Raw genomic sequence first — 24398 nt, 5'->3', positions numbered from 1 at the left:
AAGATCAGGGGACGACGTCGTTAATATTTGTCAACTGTGGGCGTGTGAAGCCCTTTGAGACTCTTTTGTGATTAAGGGCTATATCAATAAACTTGACTTCACTTCCATATTTTTTTTAAGGTGACCATAATTGCATTTGAAATCATCCTTTTTTAAACAATGTTCCGGCATTTTTGCATTGCCCAATACCAACGATCGTGTTGTCACTTTTTGTAACATTCATGACCCTGTGTATGTATGTACACAGTAACTGAACATAGTAACTTCCTGGCTTGAAAGTAACTGATTTCACAGTTTATTTTTCTTGTCCTTACACTGAATTTTGAGGCAACGTATGTCATCAAGCCGTCTAAAAAAATCACCATCACAATATGCATCGTGGCATATTAAGCACGTGTTTTTTTTGTGTTGCTTGGTGGTAAAATATTTTTTTTAGTAATTATTTCGTTTTTTGTAATTTTCTTTTAGCAGCGAACTTGAAAAATGCTCCTGGCTGGCAAAGTGTCAGTGAAACTTACAAATTTCACTTGTGGCTGTGAACTCAGTGACCTATTAACAAGCTGTCTACGTAACGTTGGCATGGAGACAAGTCCCCGTAGACATGCGCTGACCTTGCTAAAACACATCATGGGGAGAAAAAAAAAAATCCTCTTGGGTTAATCGACTCCGCACTATACTGTACGAAATGAACTCTGCCCTACGGCCATACTGATACTCTGAGAATGCCCTATCTCTACTGATCACGGTTCAGGGGCCACAAGTCAGCAACCGGTGGGTTGGATGACGTCCGGGGGCCGGCGAGTGAGGGGCACTGGCTTAGATCAATATAAGCAATCAAGTTTCTTGCTGTACATTTGCTACAAGTTGATTAACCTTCAAAAGCCAGTACTAGATTTGAATACTGTACTCACGCTTTGACTAGCATACATGGTAGACCTTCGACCTTCGATGTCTAGCCTAGGCGTGATCACCCACATCTGGAAAGGCCTAGGTGTGTGTGAGCTGATTTAATGCAGGGGTGTGTTAATCAGAATAGTTTCGAGATTACTTTAAAATCTTTATGGGAACCTAATGTTCGGTCCTCATACTGCAAGCGGTCCCCATGAGTGACGGTGGAAATGATGAATAAAAGTTAAAGCGTTAACTGATGAATTATCCATCCATCCATCCATTTTCTTGACCGCTTTTCCTCACAAGGGTCGCGGGGGTGCTGGAGCCTATCCCAGCTGGCTTCGGGCAGTAGGCGGGGTACACCCTGAACTGGTTGCCAGCCAATCACAGGGCACACGGAGACAAACAACCACACTCACAATCACACCTATGGACAATTTGGAGTGTTCAATTAGCCTGCCATGCATGTCTTTGGAATGTGGGAGGAAACCGGAGTACCCGGAGGAAACCCACGCAAGCACGGGGAGAACATGCAAACTCCACCCAGGAAGGCCGAAACCCGGACTCGAGCTCACGCCCTGTGCACTGGGAGGCGGACGTGCTAACCAGTCAGCCACCGTGCCGCCTTAACTGATGAATTAATCCCTTCCAAATTATCGCGTTAATCATGAATTAACGCCGATTAATCGCACTATTAATTTTGACCGGTTTTGATTATCCTTTAGCTTGACAGTGGATGGCTACGTTTAACCCCTGGGCGTTATTTTATTTTGAAATGGCTTGGTCAGAACCAACAAAAAGCCAAAAAATGGTCAAATAACACCCAGGGGTTAAGGTAGCACAGGTTGTGTTTGAGCAATAAACAGAATTACATACATGCATGCAAAGTAAAGCATTTAATAAATGTTTGCGTATCACATTTAGAATATTTGTTCATGTCAAAATATTGGTGCTATTTCCCCCCCATTTAAATTATGCAAGTAAATTAACTGATTAGAAAAAGAGGATGAGCGGGTGCAGTGGATCAACATTTTTTTGAAGTCGTCCTCATAACATTAAATGTCCAAAAAATTTACGCACAATTTGCTCTTCAAATTTGGCGGGAAAAAAATGTTGATTTAAAAAAGCCTTTTTTGTTAAGCGATTAATCGCGATTAATCCAAATTCTAAAATGTGATTAATCTGATTAAAAAATTTAATCGTTTGACAGCTCTAAGACACGCGCACGCACGCACGCACGCACGCACGCACGCACGCACACACACACACACACACACACACACACACACACACACACACACACACACACAGAGTAAAGTGTTTTGTTTGTAAACAGGGTCTAATCCATATAAGGGTTATTGCTATTATCCAACAGACCACTGTGTCCTTTCCAGTAATCAGTATAATGGGTTATCTGACAAAGGAAACAAAGGAGATGGGGCAAATGTTTGTAGTGCGGAACAAAGTCAATTGTGTTTGTGCATAAAGCTGTAATTTTGACGTCGTCAGTTTTCACTACGAATATCTCGAGTCACAAGCCACCGCAGATCTTTTACCTTTTTTAATATAGGTACAGTGCACTTAACCGCCCCCACGCCCCACCTCCATTTTCTTCAGTATACTGTGCACGCAACAGTGACCATATATTTGCAATCCATAGTGTTATGTTTTTGTGACACTTCATAAATTGGGTTTTCAAGCAGATTAAAAATACAATTTTTACTGTTTCCATTAATTAAACTTCTGCTATCTAACATTTATAACAAATTGTGACCATCATTCTAATGCATGGCTTCAGTGCACTTCACTAGACTTGATTTCAGCCAGCATCAAAGAATGAACTATGTTTTGCCTTGTGCTATACTTTTTTTTTTTTAATGAAAGAAGAACCATCAAGGGATGGTAAGACTAGAAGTAGAACAAGAAAAAGAAAATGCACCAAAAAACTGCAATGAACTGAGCAGATGCTCATTCAAAGCAGTTGAGACGCTGCTGATGTCAATTACTTTTGTCTGACTTTACAGAATGTTTTAGTGCCTTGCCTGTAGACGCATATCGACGACTATGCAGAAGTGTTTGATATATTTAGCGATGTATAGTGTGATAACTATTACTCAGTCAATTTTGATACATTTTTGGATTCTTGTTTTTTGTACATCTATTGTTTACTTCGTTAGTCTCTCAGTTGGTATGAACCAGATTTTTGCAAATAAGAGACTTTGATTTGGACCTTCAGATTCAAGAATGTATTATGCATATTGATGATATATACTCCCTTGTTTGCCCTTTTGCGCTACTGACTAAATGGACTATCAGAAGGTAGATTTACAACCACAACAACAACTGACTTACCACATAAACAATTTCAATCTACACTTGTAGCCCTTGCTATCGCAAAAAAAACCCAATTCTTGTTGACTGGAAAAATAAACAAACTCTGAATATCGACCAATGGTCTAACCTCCTCATAAATCACATTTTAATGGAAAAAATATCTGCCTCAAATAAAAAACAAATATCAAAATTTATAGAAACATGGTCTACGTATATAGAATTTTTTAACCTAATTCTGGTTACTTAATTCTGCCTGTTAGCGAGAGCCACCACATCGTGATAACTTGCATTGATGTTTCTGCATTTGGCAATTTATTATTATATTATATTATTAGTATGGGATTTTTTTTAATAGGTTTTAGGTGAACTAATGAATAAACACACACTCGCACGCACACACACGCACATACACATACTCACCCACATAAAAAAAAAAAAAAAAAAAAATATATATATATATATATATATATATATATATATATATATATATATATATATATATATATATATACATAAAAAATAAAAATAAAAAAGGAGAGCAATGATGACATGTCAAATCGAATGAACAATACTGAGCTCTCCAGGGGAAAAAAAATGTCGACAAAAAATTGTCCATGTCTACCTCCACCAACACATCTGATTTGATGAACAGGATCGTTATCAGGCTTCTACAGAGCTTGCTAATCATTTGCGTTTGAGCTGTGTTACTCATGAGGCTTGGGTGTGATTAGTGAAAATGAATTGAAAAATGTGGTTACCCACAGTAAATTCATGATTTAGCGCAAGGGGGGCAAGTACTTTTTCCACACAATGCCTGGTAGTTTGCATTTTTTTTTATTTATTTTTTTTAAACCTTGATAAATAAAGTTACTAGGGCTGGGTATCGATTACAATTTCCTCAATCGATTCGATTTCGATTCACAGAAGTTCAGTTTGATTCGATTTCGATTTTCCCCGATTAGATTCGATTCACTTTACTTCAGTCCGATAGCAATTAATTATGGAACATCAATTCTCCGTAAACGTCAAGGACATGATAAAAACTGCTCAAATATTCAATTCTAAATAAAATTTTGCAGCGACAGTAGCTGGTTAAATGATTTAGTGTATTCATAAAAGTAACCGTTGTTATAATCACTTAAGTGCACACAAACATGGACATCAGCAAGGATAAGATGAAATTACTTTCATAATTCAAATTCAACGATTCTGAATGGTTCAGAGTGCAATAAGTCAAGTCTTTCATAAATTTAAGAAAAATACTTTTAAATTCATGTGAACAGTAAATTTCAAGAAAACAGTAAGATACACAAAACATTTGGCCTTTGAATACTATTTTCTTACGAAGTTATGTGAAAAAGAGATATTAAATCGCTTCATGGTTTTATGAATCGATATCGGGCTTGAAAAGTAAATTAGATTCAATACCGACTTATTTTTTTTTTAAACACAGCCCTAAAAATTACCATGTAAATACTGCACTTTATGTTTACTTGTGTTATCTTTGTATGATATTTAAATTTTGTTGATGATCTTTAACATAAATGTGGGGAAACTGCAAAAAATAAATAAATGAAAGGGGGAATTTTTTTTTACCTTAATATCAAAGGTGACACAGTTTCGTGTCTTAGAGTAGTGATTCCCAACAAGGGTATTGTGGCATCCTAGGGTTCGATGAAACATCATCATGGGTGCCATGAAAAATGATCTGATTTCACTTAAATAATTTTACACATTTCACAAAAATAATTTTAACTATTACAAATATCCTTGTCCACTTGTCTATGCCAGCATAAAGTGAGAGGCAAAAATATGAAATGCTCATCCATTTTATGGCTGAAGGCACAATAAACGTGTTTCCACCTGCTGCCAGCCAAACAACAGAATGGATCACACTTCCTGCAAGTATCAGCTTTGTGCTCAATTAAACAGGCCAAAATTTCATGCTCAATAAATCAGTTTTTGAATAAAATGAGCCAAGATCGTAATTTTTTCAGGATTCCTATGTTTTGAGATATTAAGAGATATTTTTCTTTGTTTGGATGCCATGAGATTGTTTTTTTATGTAAAATTGGTGTTTTGGCTTAATAAAGGTTAGAAACAAGGGGTGTTAGAAAAAATCTATTCGGCATATTACAGCGCGGAATTCTCAAATCGATTCAATATGTGGCCGAATCGATTTGTAAACATAATTTTTTTTATGGGAATATTCTATTTCAATGCAAACATGAAGCCGACTGCAACCTGAATTTTCAGATAAATAAATACATTTTCATACAAATCTTACAGTGTACATGTACGAGTTTACTGATTAGTATTTTCTAAATTTGAGTTAAAAAAAAATCTCAATAATCAATCTATAGATTCGCATCGGGATTAATCGGCACCGAATCGGGACCTTTGAATCGTGATACGAATCGAATCGCCAGGTATTAGGCAATTCACACCCCTATTAGAAAGCATTGTCTGACAGAATCGTAATTTTTGGTTTTGCTAATAATACGGACTTTCGAACTTTCTACCATATTTGGGGAATGTTTTTGTCCTGTTTTGCCTTGTTTTATCATGGTTTTCGCAGCAAGCAAAAGTATATGGTAGCCATTTTGTCCCGTTCAGTCATGACACGTGCCAGTGTGTGCTTGGCTCGGCGTGCTGCATTGGTCTTCCACAGTCTGATACGGGCACGTAGATTGGAAAAAGGAAGAGAGCCAGGCCTGGCCAGGGAGCTTTCTTCGAGTTTACTGTGGCTACATATATGCTCTAAAGCTGCCCGGCATCCACATTTCATAGAAAGCCTTCACTCAATGTTAAAAATGTGTCAGGAATGTAAGAATTTTGAGTGAGCCTATCAGAATATGGCAGAGAGAGAAAAAAAAGGCCAAAATCCCATGTTGCGCTCCATAACCACTGGGAAGATAACGTAAATGTAATATTATGATTACAATTAATTCACTCAACTTATGCATTCACAATACAGTTCAAATCCCTCCAATAGCGTAAATACATCTTCAGTAGTTGTCTTTTGAAGCGGCGAGAGGATTCATTCATTCATTTATTGCTACAGTTTCAAAAGTGGTTGTGTTTACACAACAATCTTTCCAAAAGCATTGGATGCAACATTTTATTTTGGAAGCATGCATTACAAACATTCCCAACAGTTAGGGAAGTGATATGGTGGGCTAAGGTGTTTGAAATGTTGAGTGTGTGCTTGAAGTTGAACTATTCCATCATATTTTGTGCCCTTCATTTAGTCTAACACTTGATGAGATGGAGATGGAGAAGGAGAGTAACATCGTCTGAAATAGATGTGAAGTATCGGGGGTGTGGGGTAATGTTGGGGCTGCTTGCAGGATGGTAATAACATATTTCAAGCTGATAAGCAATAAACCTTGTTGTGACACTGTGATCTACCTAAAATATCGAGTCATGCGGTAGGCTACTTGTTTGACATACCCTTCGCAAATACCTTGTGTGTGTAATGTATGACTGTATAATTTAAAGAATGTCTAAACAATGAATACATTTAATTTCATCATGACATAAATTAGTGCAACTATTTCACTGCCATGGACGTTAAAAGACGTCAAGTAAAAACCTACGGAGGGCCGCCAATGACGTTAAAAGACGTCATCCAATTTTTTTTTTTTTTTTTTGAAACGGGTGGAGGAAAGCCTTGGCCAGCTGTGGTGAAAGTTTCAAGCAGATCTAGTTAGCCTAATGACTATTTTTGGCCCCTAGATGGCAGCAATGACTCTTGACAAGATTGGGTAGGCGTCAGTAGAAGACGTGAGGCGGAGCTAGATGGCTGAAGAAGCGAACAATGGCGACCGGTTGCAAGCAGCTCACACTTGGGAATTTTTTTCAAAGACGAAAGGCATCGACCAACGCTAAAGAGCACATTGATGACGACGATGATCATCGTCGATGATGATGATGGTGACTCCGAGGTTGACGCCGAAGTTGGAAGCGCTGACGCGGCGGCTATGACGACGTCATAAAGGTTCACGGGCTAGCGATGCTAACATCGGAAAACGCGGAGCACAACCGAGCACGCTCAGGCGGACGTTCAATCGGACGACGAAGAGTGCCCCGAGTCCAATGCATATTCATCGGAGGAGTGGGTACAGTCTGCTACTTGCTATTCCCCGGAAAAAAAGGTCGTCAAGAAAGTGTAACGTCTGCACGCGAAACAGACAATCGGAGTGAAACGTATCTGTTGTGCAAATCCTGCTCCGTCCCCTTGCGCGCAGGGCAGTGTTACAAAAAGAAAAACTGTATTTTTACATTTGTAAATAGTTTGCGAAATTGTTTTGTCAAATTGTTACACTGTTGAATGGAAATAAACGTATTTTGCTATCAAAAAACACTTTTTCATTGTTGGTGGTGGTGTATTACAGAAATAAAGCACTATTTAGATGTTTGTGGCATCATTCATGGACAAAAAGAAGTGTACAATTCACTAGAGTGCATGAAATAACATCGTTTCACAAAAAGCTCTTTTTCTCCGCTTTTTGTTTCAAAACAGAGCATTTCGGTGAAACTAACCATTTTCTATTGTTGATTACTGAAGAACGGAATAAGGTAGAAACAAACTTTTTTTTCTGATGAAAGATGAGAGTTCAATCTTTCATTTGGTAGTATGTGTGTTTCCATAGTCCAAACACAACATTTTCTGTGGACCTTGAAAGATCAGTCAAAATGCTTAAATCGCCTGGCACTGGCGACATCCCGTTTCTGAAAACGTCTGGCAGTCAAAGAGTTAACATGCAACATAATGAGACTGTGAATACAGTAGTTTTCAAGTATTTGTTTGTCCTCGCAACACATATTTACTTATCTGTCAATTATCTGACTGAATCCTTTGAGATGGGAGGAACACATAGTGTGCTTATAATATATAACTTAACACTGATTAACTGATAGACTTTTGCAGATGTGCGTCAGTATGGCATGTTCTAATCAATACAACATTACATTTCTAACTTTCCTACCAGGTGCTAGCATACAAAATGTTGGCTCCTTCACTTCTATAAAATGTCCTTGAGCAAGATACTAGATCATCACTTGTTCTTAATGCTAAATTAGTGGTATGTGATGAGCTGTTTACTTTATTTCAGTGGCAATATCCACTCTCATTTGTTTATTTATTTTGCCACAATATAAAACCACTTTGAGTAGAAAGCACATTTATCAATTAATCTCCTCAAAATTCAATCTACTTCTTATCTTTTGTGCACCTCAGAGATTTCTGGGAACTCAGAGGACATCCCTTTGGTGCGATGGAGGCAGCAGTGGCTGGAGAACGGCACTTTGCTCTTTCACATACACCATCAGGATGGCAGCCTAAGCCTCCCTGAACCAACTGAAGATCCAGCCAACACTTCTGCAAAGGAAGAACTCCGCATCCTGCATATCTCAGTGATGGTGAGGAAAAAAAAGATTGTGACTGTTTGTGATCTCTCTTACAAATGTAAAAAAAATAGAGTAGTATATCTTTAGTATAACACATTTGGTTGGTTTAGGCACACTGCAGGCAAATGTGACCTAGATCGGATTTTTTTTGCCTGTATCTGACTTTTTTATGTCAGTCTGAATGGCTCAATTCCGATTTTTTTCATATCTGACCTGGATCACTTTTATATGTGGTCCTAGATCAAATACGTCTAAAAAAAATTGCAATGCAACCGCAGTCTGAACGGCCATGTCGCATATATCCGACCTCCGCACAGGCGGGGGCATTAAGCTCGATTTATGCTTGACGCATCCATGAGGTCCGCACGGCTCGGGATACGTACGTGAATCGGCAAAGTTGTTTCGAGTAAGAGTTGTGGCTTGATATTTGACTTTAATCCCACTTGAAACACGAAGTATAAAGATGACATTTGTGTTGGTGATGTGAGTAATTTAGCCACGCAGGCGGCTCATTTATTACGCGCGGCAATGACGTGACGTCATCGTTAGGAGAAAAAAAAGGAGAGGTTCTCTGTGAGATGAGGCGCTCAAACAGGCTCGCCTCATTTTCACAAAATATTATCTCTACCTCATCCCGCATCACTCCTCTGTAGATATGAGATGGTAAAAAATATGAGCCCCGACGACAGACTTATAAAAGTCCGTGGCCCTGACACGCTGAACCATACGTATTTACTTCCGCAAAAACAGCGTTTTGAGTGACGTTGTGTGTTCTTCTGCGCATGCGGCTCACTTTGGGGGACGCAATGCACCTTACGTACATTGACCGTTAAAATACATGAACGAAAAAACTAGTAAAGCAAAGAAATAAGAAAAGGTTCCTAAAATAACAAAAATAAAAATAAATGTTTAGAAGACATTAATCAGAGGTATGGGGAAAAGCAACATTTTTAACCTGGATTTAAAAGCCTTCACACACGGAGCTGACTTCACCTTTGTTGCCAGCTTATTCCATTTGTGTGCAGCATAGCAGCTAAATGAAGCGTCACCATGTTTACTTTCAACTCTGGGCTCCACTAAGTCTGAAGCTCTCAGAGCCTTACCCACTTAATGTATTCCGGACTCAAACCCGTTAGAATAATCAAGACAAGTGAAGATAAAAGCATGGATACGTTTCTCCTGGTCTGCTTGGAGCATGCAGTTCTTCAGTCTGGATATGTTTTAGATTTTTGTGTACAGGAAGAGGTGAACTTAACAAATGTCAAACAACTTTTATAGATAAATGGTGCCATTTATAGTCGTGGTGGAGGGGTGGGGTGGGGCGGTGCAAAATATTTCCGCAACAAGAAATAATTGAGAAGCACTGCCTTAGTATTCTGCTGTCAGTGAAACCCCAACTTAAATGAATTGAAGTTAGGAGCACAAGTGATTAGCATGTCTGCTGCACAATCAGGCATTCTGGGTTCAAATCTTCATAAGAAGTTGTGGAGGTTGCAAGTTCTCCTTGTGCTTGCAAAAAAATAAAAATAAACCTCAGGTGCCACATAAGCTGTATCATATGAAATAGCACATCTTTCTTATATAAATATGTGACTATTTACTTTTATCATATGGTAAGAAGCAAATAAATCCAAGTGATTTCCCACTGGACCTCTAGCTGTGGGTTCTATCTTACACTCCGTTCACTCTGTCAGTAGCAAATATTTATTTGTTGCATATCTATATAATATCAAACCCAAGCAAAAAAGTGCTCCCAGGGCCTGAGTTGTTTATATTTGAACACATTTTGCGATCATGGTGTGAAGTCTATCCTGCTGTTTTGCCACCTGCCACAGTACACAAACTCGCACCACATGTAGTGTGGGATTGTCACAAAAAAAAACCCCAAAAAACCTGGGGCTTTGTTTTTTTTTTTGTTTTCGACGTCTGACTGTATGATTTGTTCCTCTTTCTTGTCAGAGGTGTGTCAACGAAAACATGCATTTATAAAGTTACATAGCTCACAATGTAGATTTAGCAGACCTGCTATGTATCAAATCTTATCTTTAATGTCGACACAGTAGAAAATGAATCCTGAGATCGCACAGCTTTATGCTCTTGCCCAGGGAAATGTATATTTATTAGATCTTAGATATGCCACATCTAGTCCCAATGCCGTTTTCCAGCCCAAAGACATTGCAGTAGTGCTTTGATGGATGATCTGTATTTGCAGACATTGAAAGCATATTATAGCTGCATATAAATATGATTAGTCAGCTTGAAGACTATTTTGCCAGGAGCAACACCTCCTGAAGAGAGGTCGGGAAATCATGCTTTGACACGTGTTGACCTTGAGACAGACATCTGACTTTGACTAGCTCTGCAATGTTTTGCAAGGTGGAGCAATTTAAAAAGACGACAAAAATGTAATGTTTAAATGAGGTTGCTTGGGGTGGCGACTGCTTCTTACATCTTTGATTTTTCTCCATTCCCAGATTTTCACTCCCTTTCATTGTCGACATTGCATTGACCTCAGGCCTATCTTGTTCTGCACCCTGCTCCGGTAATTCCTCACCCAGAAACACCTGCCATGCTGCCGGCAGGGTGTTTTCATAAAGGTGTGGGTAGAGAAGGATTAGTATGCAAATATTAGCAGACCATGACAACAGATGGACGCAATGTTGTTCTGGCCAGAACCCTTTGCAGCCGGCCGCCCAACTGGAGGCCCTGACCTATAAATCCCAATTCATGTTGTGTTAAAGCTCCTTGTGGATTAAAAAATCTCCTGCAAAGGCTGTTTCATGGGTCTTTTAGCTGAAGTCTCACACAATGCATGATCATGAACAGCATTGACTTAACGTGTCTGTCTCTCTGCCCGTCCGTTCATCTGTCTGGGTTTAAGGACTGCACTAGTCAGTGTGCTTTTGACTCATTCTGATGTTGACGATATTACAAAAGTTTGCTCATCATAAAATGAGTTCAAGGAATAACAAAAGTGCTTATTAAACACATAGAGGCTGGATCACTCAAGATTTGCATGTGCAAAAAGGCTGCAAACTTGCTGATTTTGTGTCTTCAAATAAAGCATTTGAAAGGCTGCTCATAACGATGACTGCATTACTGTGGTAAGGAGGAGATTCGGGCGAAATGAGACGCAACTGGGAGAACCACTTTTGTTTCTGACTAACCATTTTTCAAATGTCACTAACTACTGCAATATTTTGTCTATTTAGTAATTCCGTTTTGGAGCTTTTGAATAATCTACAGACTGATTTAGAGCCCAAAATAAGACAGAATCATGCCATATCACCAAAACAAAACATCTTTCAACCCTGAATTTCCTTGTGTTTTCTACATCATTTGAGTGAAGTGACAATTGGCGCAGAGCAGTTTTGTGTGTGTGTGTGTAAGCTGTTCCACGTTTTAACTGCAGTGTTACACAGAATGGGCAGATACATCCAATTCTCATGCACTCTGGGAGAGTTAAATCAAGTAAAACATGGCTTTAATGCAACTGCTGGCTGCACCACTTTTGAATATGGCAGTCTCCACCAATTTTACACCTGATGTCAATTGCAATCTTTCAGACTAAGTGAAAACACAGTTAGGTGGGTGTAGCTATCTTTATATGTTGCAGCCATTGAGGTGAAGTTCTAAGGCCATTGCTTTGCTTAGGTCTCCAAGGTGACCACATTATTATGGGGAGAGATTTGTCTTAAAAATATTCACACAAATCAATTTGTGATTTTCACATGTGTCTGAGATCCACAAATACATCCGTGATTTTTATCTTCACAAGTCTTTTTAAAATTTTGTGTGTGCATTTTCCATGAATTTTGCTTCCGAGTTGTCGAAAGTGCGTGGATTTTGACACAAACATCACGCTGTTTCGAGTTATTCACACACACAAGCTCTCAGATATTCACGTGTCTAAGGCCCGTTCTTCCGCCGTCCACGGGGAGGCAGCGTTACTGTAACTGTCTCCATTGAACGGGAATGTTTTATCGTTTAAAATTGGACATTGAAAAGCAGAAATTGATTCTTCATCTGACCTTCCATAAACAGAAATCGAGTCTTTATCTAACGTTCCATTATGTGTTTATTTTGCACAAGTCGGGAAATAAAATGCTACCTTAGTTTGTTTCCCTTGAGCTTGTTTTGCTTTTACTCAAAAGACACTCTTCTTTCGCTGTAAAATTTTCTTTTTCTACACCACTAAAGCAGCAGCAGCCAAAGAAGAGTGTCTTTCGAGTGAAGCTAAAACAAGCTCGAAGGAAACAGATTAAGGTTGCATTTGTTTCCCAACTTTTGTAAAATTAACAAATAGAGAATCAGATAATGGCTTGATTAGCTAGAAACATTCTCCGCATACAATCCTATACAATTACAGTATTGAACATTTGAGACAGTACTTAGTAGAAACAGCATGATTTATAATGTTTTAAATTTGTTAAACATAAACAAGAGGACTTTATACATAGACATTATACAACTTGCCTTAAATACATGTATAAATTATATCCATAATGATGTTTACAGGAGGAAACTTGTATATATATATTTTTTATTAAAGAATTATAACTGTAATTCAACAAAAGATGCTTCTGCCAAATCTTATAAGGCAGTGGCCCCCAACCACCAAGCTGCCGACCGGACCGGGCTGCGGCGGGCCGCACATTTGAAAGAATAAAAAACTCACTCTGCTTCCGGTTAATTGATTAGCCGAAGCTTAAAAATGTTTTATTTTGAGAAGTGACCGGATTCTCTCTGTTTACGACGGACTCTTGACGCATGTCAAAATGCTAATGATCTCAGTCGCGTAGCCCTGATGCTAATTGACAAGTTAGCAAAATGAGTAAAAACAGACATATTTGGAAAGTTTCTTTGCAACGGAGAAAAGGCCCAGTGATGAGACAACACAGGAGCCTATGACCAAGAAGAAAAAGAAAGGTGCATGGACTTACAGCTACAGGTGGTACCCACGCATGATGGGCTCTACAGCGAGCGGCTCTTAATTTAGCGTGAGAATTTATGGTGAGTGAGATACTCATGGACTTTAGATTTTTTCTGTGGTGGCTTATTTTGGCCGCGCCAACATATTGTAACGAACTAAGTGTCTTGTGTGTTCTGGGCTTGGGATTTCTGTTTAACACTCCGTACGACTGTTCGTAAACACAACACAGATCTCGCGGGAGGGATGTTACATGCGGTTAGGTTGCGTGTGTTTTTGACTTTTTTCTGCGAGCCACGTGAGTTGTACTCTGTTTTCCGGCGTCGGCTACGGTCAACAGTAGCGTTTGTTAATAGAAATAAAAGGGTGACTTCCTAACCAACATTTGCTGGTGGCGTTCTTGCAAGACGTTACAATATCATGCCCTCCTTATATCTATTTATCTCTTAAATGCGGCAACCTGGCGCCAAAATTTTTTGTGTTGCTCGTATAATTCATATGCATTACCATAGTGACCTCACCATATTAGTACTGCTAGTACAGGTACATAAAAATACATAGTGGATTTGCGTTTTTGGTTGTTGTAGCCTTTTATTAACCAGCTGCCGAACATCTCTCCCCCCCTCAACCCACTGGGTTGCCAGTTGTGGACTTGTATGAACCGGTCTGTGGTGGAAAAAAAGGTTGGGAGACCACTGGTCTAAGGAACTGAGCGATAAAAGAGAAAGGGGGTCTTCAAAGCAGCACATGCCGTCCACTTAATAAAAATAGTGACAGCAGAAGAAGAGTGTTTTTCGAGTGAAGACAAAACAAGCTCAAGGGAAACAAACTAAGGTCACATTTTTTTTCCCGACTTGTGCAAAATAAACACATATTGGAACGTCAGATAAAGACTCGATTTCTGTTTTTCAATGTCGAATTTCCGTTCCCGTTCAATGGAGACAGCAACACTGCCTCCCCGTGGACGGCGGAGGAATGGGCCTTAGACACATGAATATCTGAGGACTTGTGTGTGTGAATATCCCGAAACAGCCTGATGTTTGTCTCAAAAATAAATACGCATGCGCGACGATACACAAACGCACTTTCGACAACTCGCAATCATAAGTCATGAAAAATGCACACACAAAATTAAAAGGGACGTGAAAATCGCGGATATATTTGTGGATCTGAAAAACACGTGAAAATGAAGTCTTTGTTTGTGGATCTGAAAAACATGTGAAAGTGACAAATATGTTTGTGGATCTGAACGACACGTGAAAATTGCAGACATGTTTGTGGATCTGAAAAACACGTGAAAATCCCGGATTTATTTGTGGATCTGAAAAACACGTGTAAATCACAAATGTATTTGTGTGAATATTTTTTTGAGACAAATCTTTCCCCATACATTATTGCCGCAAGTGGTCATCCACAATAATTACCTAATCGTGTATCAACCGCAGGGGAAAAGATTGGCAGTTCAAACAAGCATCCTTAACTTCAACTCAGACCCATATGAGAGATAATGTTAATCCCAAACCTCTGGCCATACAAATAACAACTTTAAACCATTTATACACGCCATCAATTAGATTATGCGGCTCAATTCTGTAATCACATCTACATGAAGTCATGTCTGAATTGTCTCTTCTCATTTTTACATTTTACACATGATACTGTATCAGCGGCACTTGTCTGTATCACCCTTAACTAAAAGGAAATAATACCATGATGACTGACAAAGGAATCCATCAACATAATTTTTTTTTGATCAGTCTTGACCCGTAACTACACAAACATGGTTAATTTTATCCGATTGAACAGTTTTGTTCATTGTGTGGAAACCTAAAAAGACCCTGTAAAGAACATTTAGAGACTTGCTTCTAAATACATTACATATGTGTAAGGATTTTATAGATGAGTCCCGGGAACTTCCCTGCGCAACCTCTTCAGAATGAAATTCCAATACAGTGAACTTGTTTTTGAGTACTTAATACAACAAAATGGATTTACAAACATTAAGGTCAAGTAAAAACCTCAGCTTTGCATTGTACGTCTGTTTCTCATGATAACTGGTAGTCATGCGACTCCCACCATTGTGAGATGATGGGTTATAAATCAGTAGCTAAAATGAAGCCCAGTGATGGATTTGGGCATGGTATGGCCCTCCCACACTATATACAGTAAGTACTGAGTGCCTTCATACTGTCAGTGGCTGTCCACCACAATTGCAAGTTACAAGGTCCATTTCTGCCACAGTAGCGTCTATTTAGCTAGCAAGCTATGCCTAGAAACTGAAAAATGCAACTTCCCTCGACAGAACAGCTCAGTGTTATTGTTTAAATCCCCAGGTGTTGTGTCTTTTGTGCTATTCGGGATAGCAATAAGGTGAAACGCAAAACACTCTGGTGTTCATTTACTAGCAGGAGGTCATGCTCAATTATGTCTGTGCTGTTTGATGCACATGCTGAAAAACTGTGTGCAAGCTGTGTTAATAAACGGTTAACTTTCCCTGAATTGTCTTTATGTGCGCCCACAAAATCGGGGCACAACACCAAGCGAGGCAGTGACATATTAGACAGCATCACGCAAGCTATCAAGCTATCTAGCAGCTATTACCGAGACATCAAGCATATTTGAGTGACAGGTGACAGTGGACTGCGTCGCGTTTTCAGCACATTCAGCGGACATGCCCACAACATCTGAGAGATGAGAGACTGTCTCAATTTTTCACAATTTTTTAAAATCATGATTTCATATAGTATATTATATAAATTCTTTATTATATTCATATTATTTACAGAGTTTTTCCTGGCTCAAATTGAGGCAGAGGTGTTATCATCCTGACTATGGATGACTACCGATACCAGGTACAATACCAGTCTTAATTTATTTTGTATCAGTACTCACGGCGGTGACCGATACCATTATCGGCTGCCCTCCTGCGGCCGTTTTACGATCAGGGATAATAAATTTGAAATTATATGAATACAAAGTTGCCATTAACTTCATGCAATAAGGAAAACTAATATATTGGGATATATTGGTCTTTCTTTAAAATCATCTGTCATTTATGAGTGGGGAATTTTATTTAGTAGTGGTATTGGTATTTGGTAATAGTTGTGGTGACTACTTAAGAGTTGCGTATTGGTCGGGAAAAAAGTGGTATCGAACATCCCTTAACCTGACCATACGCCATGATGTGCATGTATTCTGTAGATTCAACTGACTCACTTTGATTTTTTACAGGCAACATATAATAATTCCATGTTTCAATAATAAGAATAATAGTTCCAATAAGAATATGGCTATTATCTTGTTAAAGCATTCATTCATTATCAGTCACTAAGGCTGGAGGTAGCGAGCAAATAAGGTGGAGGCGGCCACCTCTTAATTTTGTACACAGGAACAACCCTGGTATATATTTTTTGTATTCAATTACATTTGCCAGGCATTTTAACAACATACCTCTCTGGGGTGAGTCAAATTGTAAAGACATTTTTATATTTCCACTTACTTTAAGGCACAACTTTGGTGTTGTCAGCAGTGTTAGAGGGGGAAAAACAAACAAACACAACTTTATATATTGCCAACTCAACCCAAAAGAGTAGTTGAGTCACTCAGCCATATGGTGTGTTCAGAGAATCAAACATTGACAGCCTGCTCCTTTGTTTCCATCTGTTTTTCATTTTTTCTCTAATAAACATAGACACAATTTGCAATTGGTGATGAAACACATAACTCATTTAAAAATGCATCCAGAAGATGTCTGTGTCTATCTCAAATGATTAGGTCGTAAACTGTTGTGTTTATGAAACATCATGTTACTGTTAGTTGAACTTCCCATCCATCTATCCATTGTACCGCTTATGCTCATTAGGGTCACCGGTGTCTCTGATGACTTCAGTCAAATGGCAGGGTACACCGTGGACTGTTTGCCAGCCAATCGCAGGGCACGTAAAGACACACAGTCACACTCACATTCACAGATTTAAATTAATTCAACTTCAAGTTCCAAACACCATTTAAAAATCATAATTTGTATTATTTCTGTGTTTTGAACAGTGCTTATCGTACTCAGGATAGCTTTGTTTGACCGTCAGCCACAGAGGCTCCCAATGCACTGCATTCCACTTGTGACCTACTTGCACAAAGTTATCGATCCATTTCTTCCAGACCTGCTTTGCGGCTGAGTTGTCACTGAGGTCATTGAAGCAGGTGTCTGGAGTCTGCCGCTTTATGCTCCAATTGTGAGAATGCTGGAAAGCAGCAGGGAAAAGTTGGTGCATGTAATACATAGCCTCAAAAGAACACATTGTCCTTGTGGGTTTTATAAACAAAAACAACTGTGTTTAAGTACAGCTGACATACAAATGTACAGGAAAACTCAAAGAGAAGGAAAATCAATATAATAGACTTTCAAGACATCATTGTTCTCTTGTGCTTATTTATGAACGTACGTGTGTGCGCAAACACACGTGTTTTACTCCAATTCTGTGCACAGCATTAACAACCCTTGAGGAGGGGGAGGCAGTAGAAAGACATTGCATAGGCAAGGAGCAAATGTGAACGCCTCTTACTGAAAATGTAACAAAAATATTCATTCTTAATCTTAATATCCATTTATTAGTTCTTAGACTCTCATTGTGGTCTTGTGTACTTGCGATTATTTTGTTCTTTACCAAAAAAGAAATATCTTTCCCTCAGGGTGAAGCATTTGTCTTCCATCTTAACTCATTTACTGCCACACGTTATCCCAAAACAACCCCGACAGTGCCAGCCGATTTCGAGCATTGTTACTCAGCTTTCAAGGAAAACGGAACAGTATGTGATGTGGACTACATAAACATGGGTATCAAATGAAAGATCACATTCCATTTTTTCATTAGAAAAAAAAGTATGTTTCTACCTTATTCTGTTCTTTTGTAACCCCCATTTGAATATAGGTCATTTGAGTGACATTGAGCAGAAATTGAAAAGAAGGAGAAAACAAGCTTTTTGTGAAAAGATACATTTTCTGCTCAACAGTGACTTTGACACTAATCTTTTTTTGTTTAGTGACGCTGTGTGAATTAGATTTAATGTGACAAAGGCTTTGATCATTCACGTCATCCTCGAAAACGTTTCATCAGTCATCATGTTTCATTGTAATTTCATACTACCGTGAGCCCATTGAAAAGAGATGCAATGCTGCCATCTGCTGGCCATACTTAGTGGGTTTTGGGATTTTACAACCCCAATGACAAGGGAGCGCTGCAGAGACATTGCACTGCCCATTGAGAAAAAACCCCGTAAACATCAAGTAACATTTTTGGCGGCATTTATTTGGATTTTACTATACGTCATTAAACATTTTTGGCAGTAAAAGAGTTTTTAACTCTTTGACTGCCAGACGTTTTCAGAAACGGGATGTCGCCAGTGCCAGCCGATTTAAGCATTTTGACTGATCTTTCAAGGCACACAGAAAATGTTGTGTTTGGACTATGGAAACACACATACTACCAAATGAAAGATTCATCATCTTTCATCAGGAAAAAAAAGTTTGTTTCTACCTTATTCAGTTCTTCAGTAATCAACAATAGAAAATGGTTAGTTTCACCGAAATGCTCTGTTTTGAAACAAAAAGCGGAGAAAAAGAGCTTTTTGTGAAACGATGTTATTTCATGCACTCTAGTGAATTCTACACTTCTTTTTGTCCATGAATGATGCCACAAACACCTAAATAGTGCTTTACTTCTGTAAAACGCTATCACCAACAATGATAAATTGTTTTTAGATTGCAAAATACGTTTATTTCCATTCAACAGTGTAACAATTTGACAAAACAATTTCGCAAACTATTTACAAATGTGTGCAACTGTGATACTATTTACAATTATGTGGATGTTTCAAATACAGTTTTTCTTTTTGTAACACTCCCCTGCGTGCAAGGAGAGGAAGCAGGATTTGCACAACAGAGTAGTTTCACTGCAGATTGTCCCTTTCGCGTGCAGACGTTACACTTTCTTGACAGCCTTTTTTTCCGGGGAATAGCAAGTAGCAGACTGTACCCATTCCAACGATGAATATGCATTGGACTCGGGGTACTCCTCGCCTGTGCAGAAGTGCTCGGTTGTGCTCCGCGTTTTCCGGTGTTAGCATCGCTAGCCGGTGAACCTTTATGACGTTGTCATAGCCGCCGCGTCAACCTCGGAGTTACCATCATCATCATCGATGTCGATCATCGTCGTCATCAATGTGCTCTTTAGCGTTGGTCGATGCCTTTCGTCTTTGAAAAAAATTCCCAAGTGTGAGCTGCTTGCAACCGGTCGCCATGTTCTCTTCCCTTCCCCAGCCATTGTCCCCTCTAGCTCCGCTCCGCCTCACGTCTTCTACTGACGCCTACCCAATCTTGTCAAAAGAGAGTCATTGCTGCCATCTAGGGGCCAAAAATAGTCATTAGGCTAACTAGATCTGCTTGAAACTTTCACCACAGCTGGCCAAGGCTTTCCACCCGTTTCAAAAAAAATAAAAAATAATAATTGGATGACGTCTTTTAACGTCATTGGCGGCCCTCCGTAGGTTTTTACTTGACGTCTTTTAACGTCCATGGCAGTCAAAGAGTTAAGGGACTTTCACAGTTGATATTGTTGAACAGCATTTTCAAAAAAAAATAAATAAATAAAAGAACGTTGCTTCTCTATCTACATGCATACACACACGCACTCAACTAGTAAGCATCAGTTCACATGAAAGGGATGGTCATTGTGACACAGCTCAGCCCATGTGATATTGATATTGATGTTGTGATGCTCCTAAAACCGCCATTGATAGCATTGATCGCGTAAACCTTAAATCAATGTGACCCTGGCCACTTGTAAAGCAGTAGCCTGAATCCCTTCTGCCAGAGCAGCTCTGTTTTTAAAAAGCCATCCGAGCGAGACACAGCAATCCATAGCCTCCCCAGCTTCTCCCATGGGCTGTGAGTAAGGCTGACAGCCTAAAACTTTTTGTTTTTTAAATAGTTTTGCTGCATCTCTGCTGCAGAGATCACAGCACTATTTCATCACTAAAATGACAACTAAAATATAAATCTCATAAACCTCAGCCAAAGAAATTTAGGTTTCATTCATTCATTTTGTTTTCATTTGTGCCTAGCTCATATTTTGGCATATTGCTTTGAATGGGTCTGACTCAACGATCGTCAAAGACAGCTTGTCCTCCACAGATTACGCACATTTGTTACAAAATGTGAGGGGCTGAAAAATCCAGCTTCATTAGTTTTGGTTGTGTGGCACTGTCTGCATGAGCCTTGTTAATGGCTACACATTTTGTAAACGTGCCGTTGAAATACGTTTCAGCTTGAAATTGCTCGACACTAATATGGATAAACACAAATGTGAATAAATACTTTTGTCCAGGGTGTAATGTGCATTTGACTGATGCAATATTTCCTTTAATTTAGTTTTTGGCTGTACATTTTGCCATGTTCACCATCCCGTTTTTTTTTTTTAAATAATTTTTTCAGTCCTCACATCTCACTATTGTTGATTCGTGTGCGCGCTACTATTCTTGCTTTGTGTTAACAACAGCTGCTCAACTCTCTTCTAATTGGCTTGAATGAAATTTGACTCCGAAAATTAGCATTAGCTATTTATCCCCACTGCAGGAGAGGAAGGCGCTGCTGAGCCATTACATTCATCATCCGGACCGCTCGTCACTAGAGGTTGCGGAGTGCTGGAGCCTACTTCAGCTGTCTTCGGGTGGTCGGCAGGGTACACCCTGAACTGATCGACAGCCAATCGCAGGCCACAATTTAGAGTGTTCAATTAACCTACCATGCATGTTTTGGAATATGGGGGGAAACTGGCGTACCCGGGGAAAACCCACGCAGGCACAGGAAGAACATGCAAACTTCACACGGATTCAAGCCCTGGACCTCTGAACTGCAAGGCGGATCACTGTAGTACCAAAGTATTTTACTTTCTTAGTTTACCTTAGTTTAGTTTACCACAAATTGGCTTTAGCCACACGGGCTTCTACTCGCCTGGTAGGTAACGAGGTCTTTTACCTGTCAGTTCAGTAGAAGCACCTGTGGCTAAAGCCAAACTGTGGCAGGGTTTTACTTTCTGGACCCGGATTCTACACCTTTGGTAAATGTACATCCACATGCCATTTGTTCCCGTTTTATTATGTACAGCGAGGCTTGGCAAACTCAGTCCTCGAGTCCTGCAGGTTTTGGATGTTTCCCTTCTCCAACACACCATATTGATGTAATCAGCTCTTCAGCAAGCTCTGTATAAGCCTGATAACGATCCTGTTCATTGGAATCAGCTCTGTTCCAGGAGGGAAACCTCTAAAACCTGCAGGACTCCGGCCCGCGAGGACCAGAAGACTAATGAAATAATAATAATGAAAGCAAACCTTGCTTTGGTTATTCTGACCCTGATATCCTTGTCAGTACCTCTTGTCTTGTTGACAATGCTTCCTATACAGTATAGGTGAATTCCTCAAGATCTTCTATCTGTTGTTCCCCAAGTCAAATTGCTTCAGCCTGGCTTGTGTTGGCTCTCATGGTCTTCATCTTCTCCACGTTAATCTACAAGCCAGTGATACTGGCTGTGCTGTGGAGGCTTTCAGTCTTCTCTTGCATATGGTGGAGGGTTTGTGTCAGCAAGCTGATGTCACACAAAATCCAGGTCTTCAAGCTTCTGCACTATTGTCCATCACTGTCCTTATCATCCAGTTGATCATTACAGGGAAGATCGGTGGTAAAAGCAAGCCTCCCTGACAGACAACGGTCTTCACTGTGAAGGGTTCTGACACACTTGAGTTGTGGTTGACATGACATGCTGTCTCCATGTACAGGCACTGTATGATCTTCACCATCTAGTGTGAAATTTCATGGTGTATCAGTATTGTAAATTTTATTTCTTTATCCACTGAGTTGAATGCTTTCTTGAAGTATACCAAATTAATGTAATGTAGAGAGAGTCAAAAGGCTGCTCAATAATGATTCGGAGTGTGGTCAACAAATGATCTTCCTGTTCGAAGTCCTGTTTGTTCATCTCTCTGCTTTTTTGTACAGCTGAATGGAGCCTTTCTAGGATGATTCCTGTAAAGATCTTACTGGGTAGTGAAAGCAGTACACTAAGTACAGTCTGGAACTATTGAAGGTCACAAAAGTGTTCCATCTTGCACATGTACTGTTGTAAGGCAGAATGTCCACACAATTAGTAATTGTGCTAATTGTGCTCAATTTTTTCTTTGATTTACAAATCCCATCAATTTTGTAAACCACTTGTCCTCACTAGGGTGGACTGGTGAACCGGAGCATTACAAAGGGAGAAACATGACCATGCTGACTTCTATTTGATATTTTCTTTCTAATTTACTGAATAATATTTACATCAAAATGTTTTCCGGTCTACGTTCTTGGGACAGACTACGAAGAGGAGAGAGCCCTGGCACTTTGTTTGATGTGACACATTTTGCTTCCCCTGGATTTTTTTTATTTATTATTGTAGGAAAAAAACATTTGGAAAAGCACACCATGTTTACAAGCCCATCTAGTTTTTTGGACCAATGTAACATACTAAAAGCACCCTTATTTTGTTGACTGGTATTGCTAATGTTCAGTCCAATATATATATAGGGGTCTGGAACAGATGGGGCCTCATAAGTGACCATGGTCTCTCAGTCATCCATTTGCACTTCAAATCTTGTCAGTGAACACAGAAAATAACATGATTTAGGTAACTCACATCCGCTATGTTAGGTTTTAAGCAGGGTGGTGTCCTATAAAGCAGGCAATAGATCAAACTTGCTCTGGAGATGAAAGGGTATGTGCTGGTTGGCTGCTTTAGTGTCCTTTTCTAAATATGAAAGGTTTCACATTGGCCACACTGACAGAGCGACTTCAGTTGAATGTAATTTGTAAAGTAGAAGCCACTGAAAGTAAGGCAACAAGAAACATGTGTCAGAGGAATGATAAATTTCAGAAATTTCTATTTAAAAAATAATAATTATTGGCCTAGTGTCGGGCCGAAACCTCATAACTCTTTTGATCAGTCCATACATGTAGATAGTGCTGGGCAATATATTTATCGTGAGGACGATTGGAAATAAATTATCATGTCATTTTCTTCCTATTGTGTCTATCGTAATTTGTCACTTACAGGAAAAAGCACAAAAAAAAGTGTGACAAAGAACGGTTGTTTTTTGACAGACAAACACATTCATTCTGAATGTTTGTTTCACACAGCTGTTACCAGGTGGCAGCCTGAACAAGTGGATGACATGGCAGTGAATGATACATTTCCGTCATACATTACAAGCTTACGGATGGTCCCAAAGTAAACCTATCATCCATTATCTGAACCGCTTGTAATCAATGAAAATTAATAGAAAATGAGGTGGGTAAATGCAAATAACGAATACTACTGCTTTGAAAAACTTAACTAAAACAACAAACCCGTAATTATTAATTAACTTGAAGCCCACTTCAAATCATGTTGGGTACTCCTTTCGGCTCATTGAAATAGGCTCTAAATGTGCATTTTTAGCATCATTAAAACACAGCTTTGTAAATTTTTCTAAAAATTAAACGGTGGAGAAAGCCCCCAAAAGTTTTGCTGGAATGCTTACGTTACCTACAAGTGGGGGGTACTCAAGTCGGGGCGAGATCGGTTCTACTACTTAAGTCGCAGCATGGCAACAAGCTTCTGCTGGCTAATACTGCACATAAACACGTTGCGCTTTCACTCCTAAGTTAGTAACCACAGCCTTCGTGGCGGTGTATAAGAAGCACTTCTTCGGTTACAAGTATTGAAGTTCTCGCGAAGAGATTACCAGGCGTGATTAACGAGGA

General features: G+C 39.3%; 1 protein-coding gene across 7 annotated transcripts in view; it reads left to right on the top strand.

Annotated features, from left to right (window-relative positions):
* Window positions 1–24398, top strand: part of astn1 (astrotactin 1) — a 325383-nt gene that overhangs the window by 52191 nt on the left and 248794 nt on the right. For all 7 annotated transcript variants that reach the window (XM_077557705.1, XM_077557701.1, XM_077557704.1 and 4 more), the window contains exon 2: window positions 8468–8649. In XM_077557705.1, coding sequence (XP_077413831.1) covers window positions 8468–8649 — 182 coding nt within the window. The remainder of the gene's footprint in view (window positions 1–8467; window positions 8650–24398) is intronic.

Source organism: Vanacampus margaritifer, chromosome 2 (assembly GCF_051991255.1).
Source record: "Vanacampus margaritifer isolate UIUO_Vmar chromosome 2, RoL_Vmar_1.0, whole genome shotgun sequence".
NCBI classification, from domain to species: Eukaryota; Metazoa; Chordata; class Actinopteri; order Syngnathiformes; family Syngnathidae; genus Vanacampus; species Vanacampus margaritifer.
The sequence above is the reverse complement of the archived record's forward strand: the minus strand, read 5'-3'. Positions and strand labels throughout refer to the sequence as shown.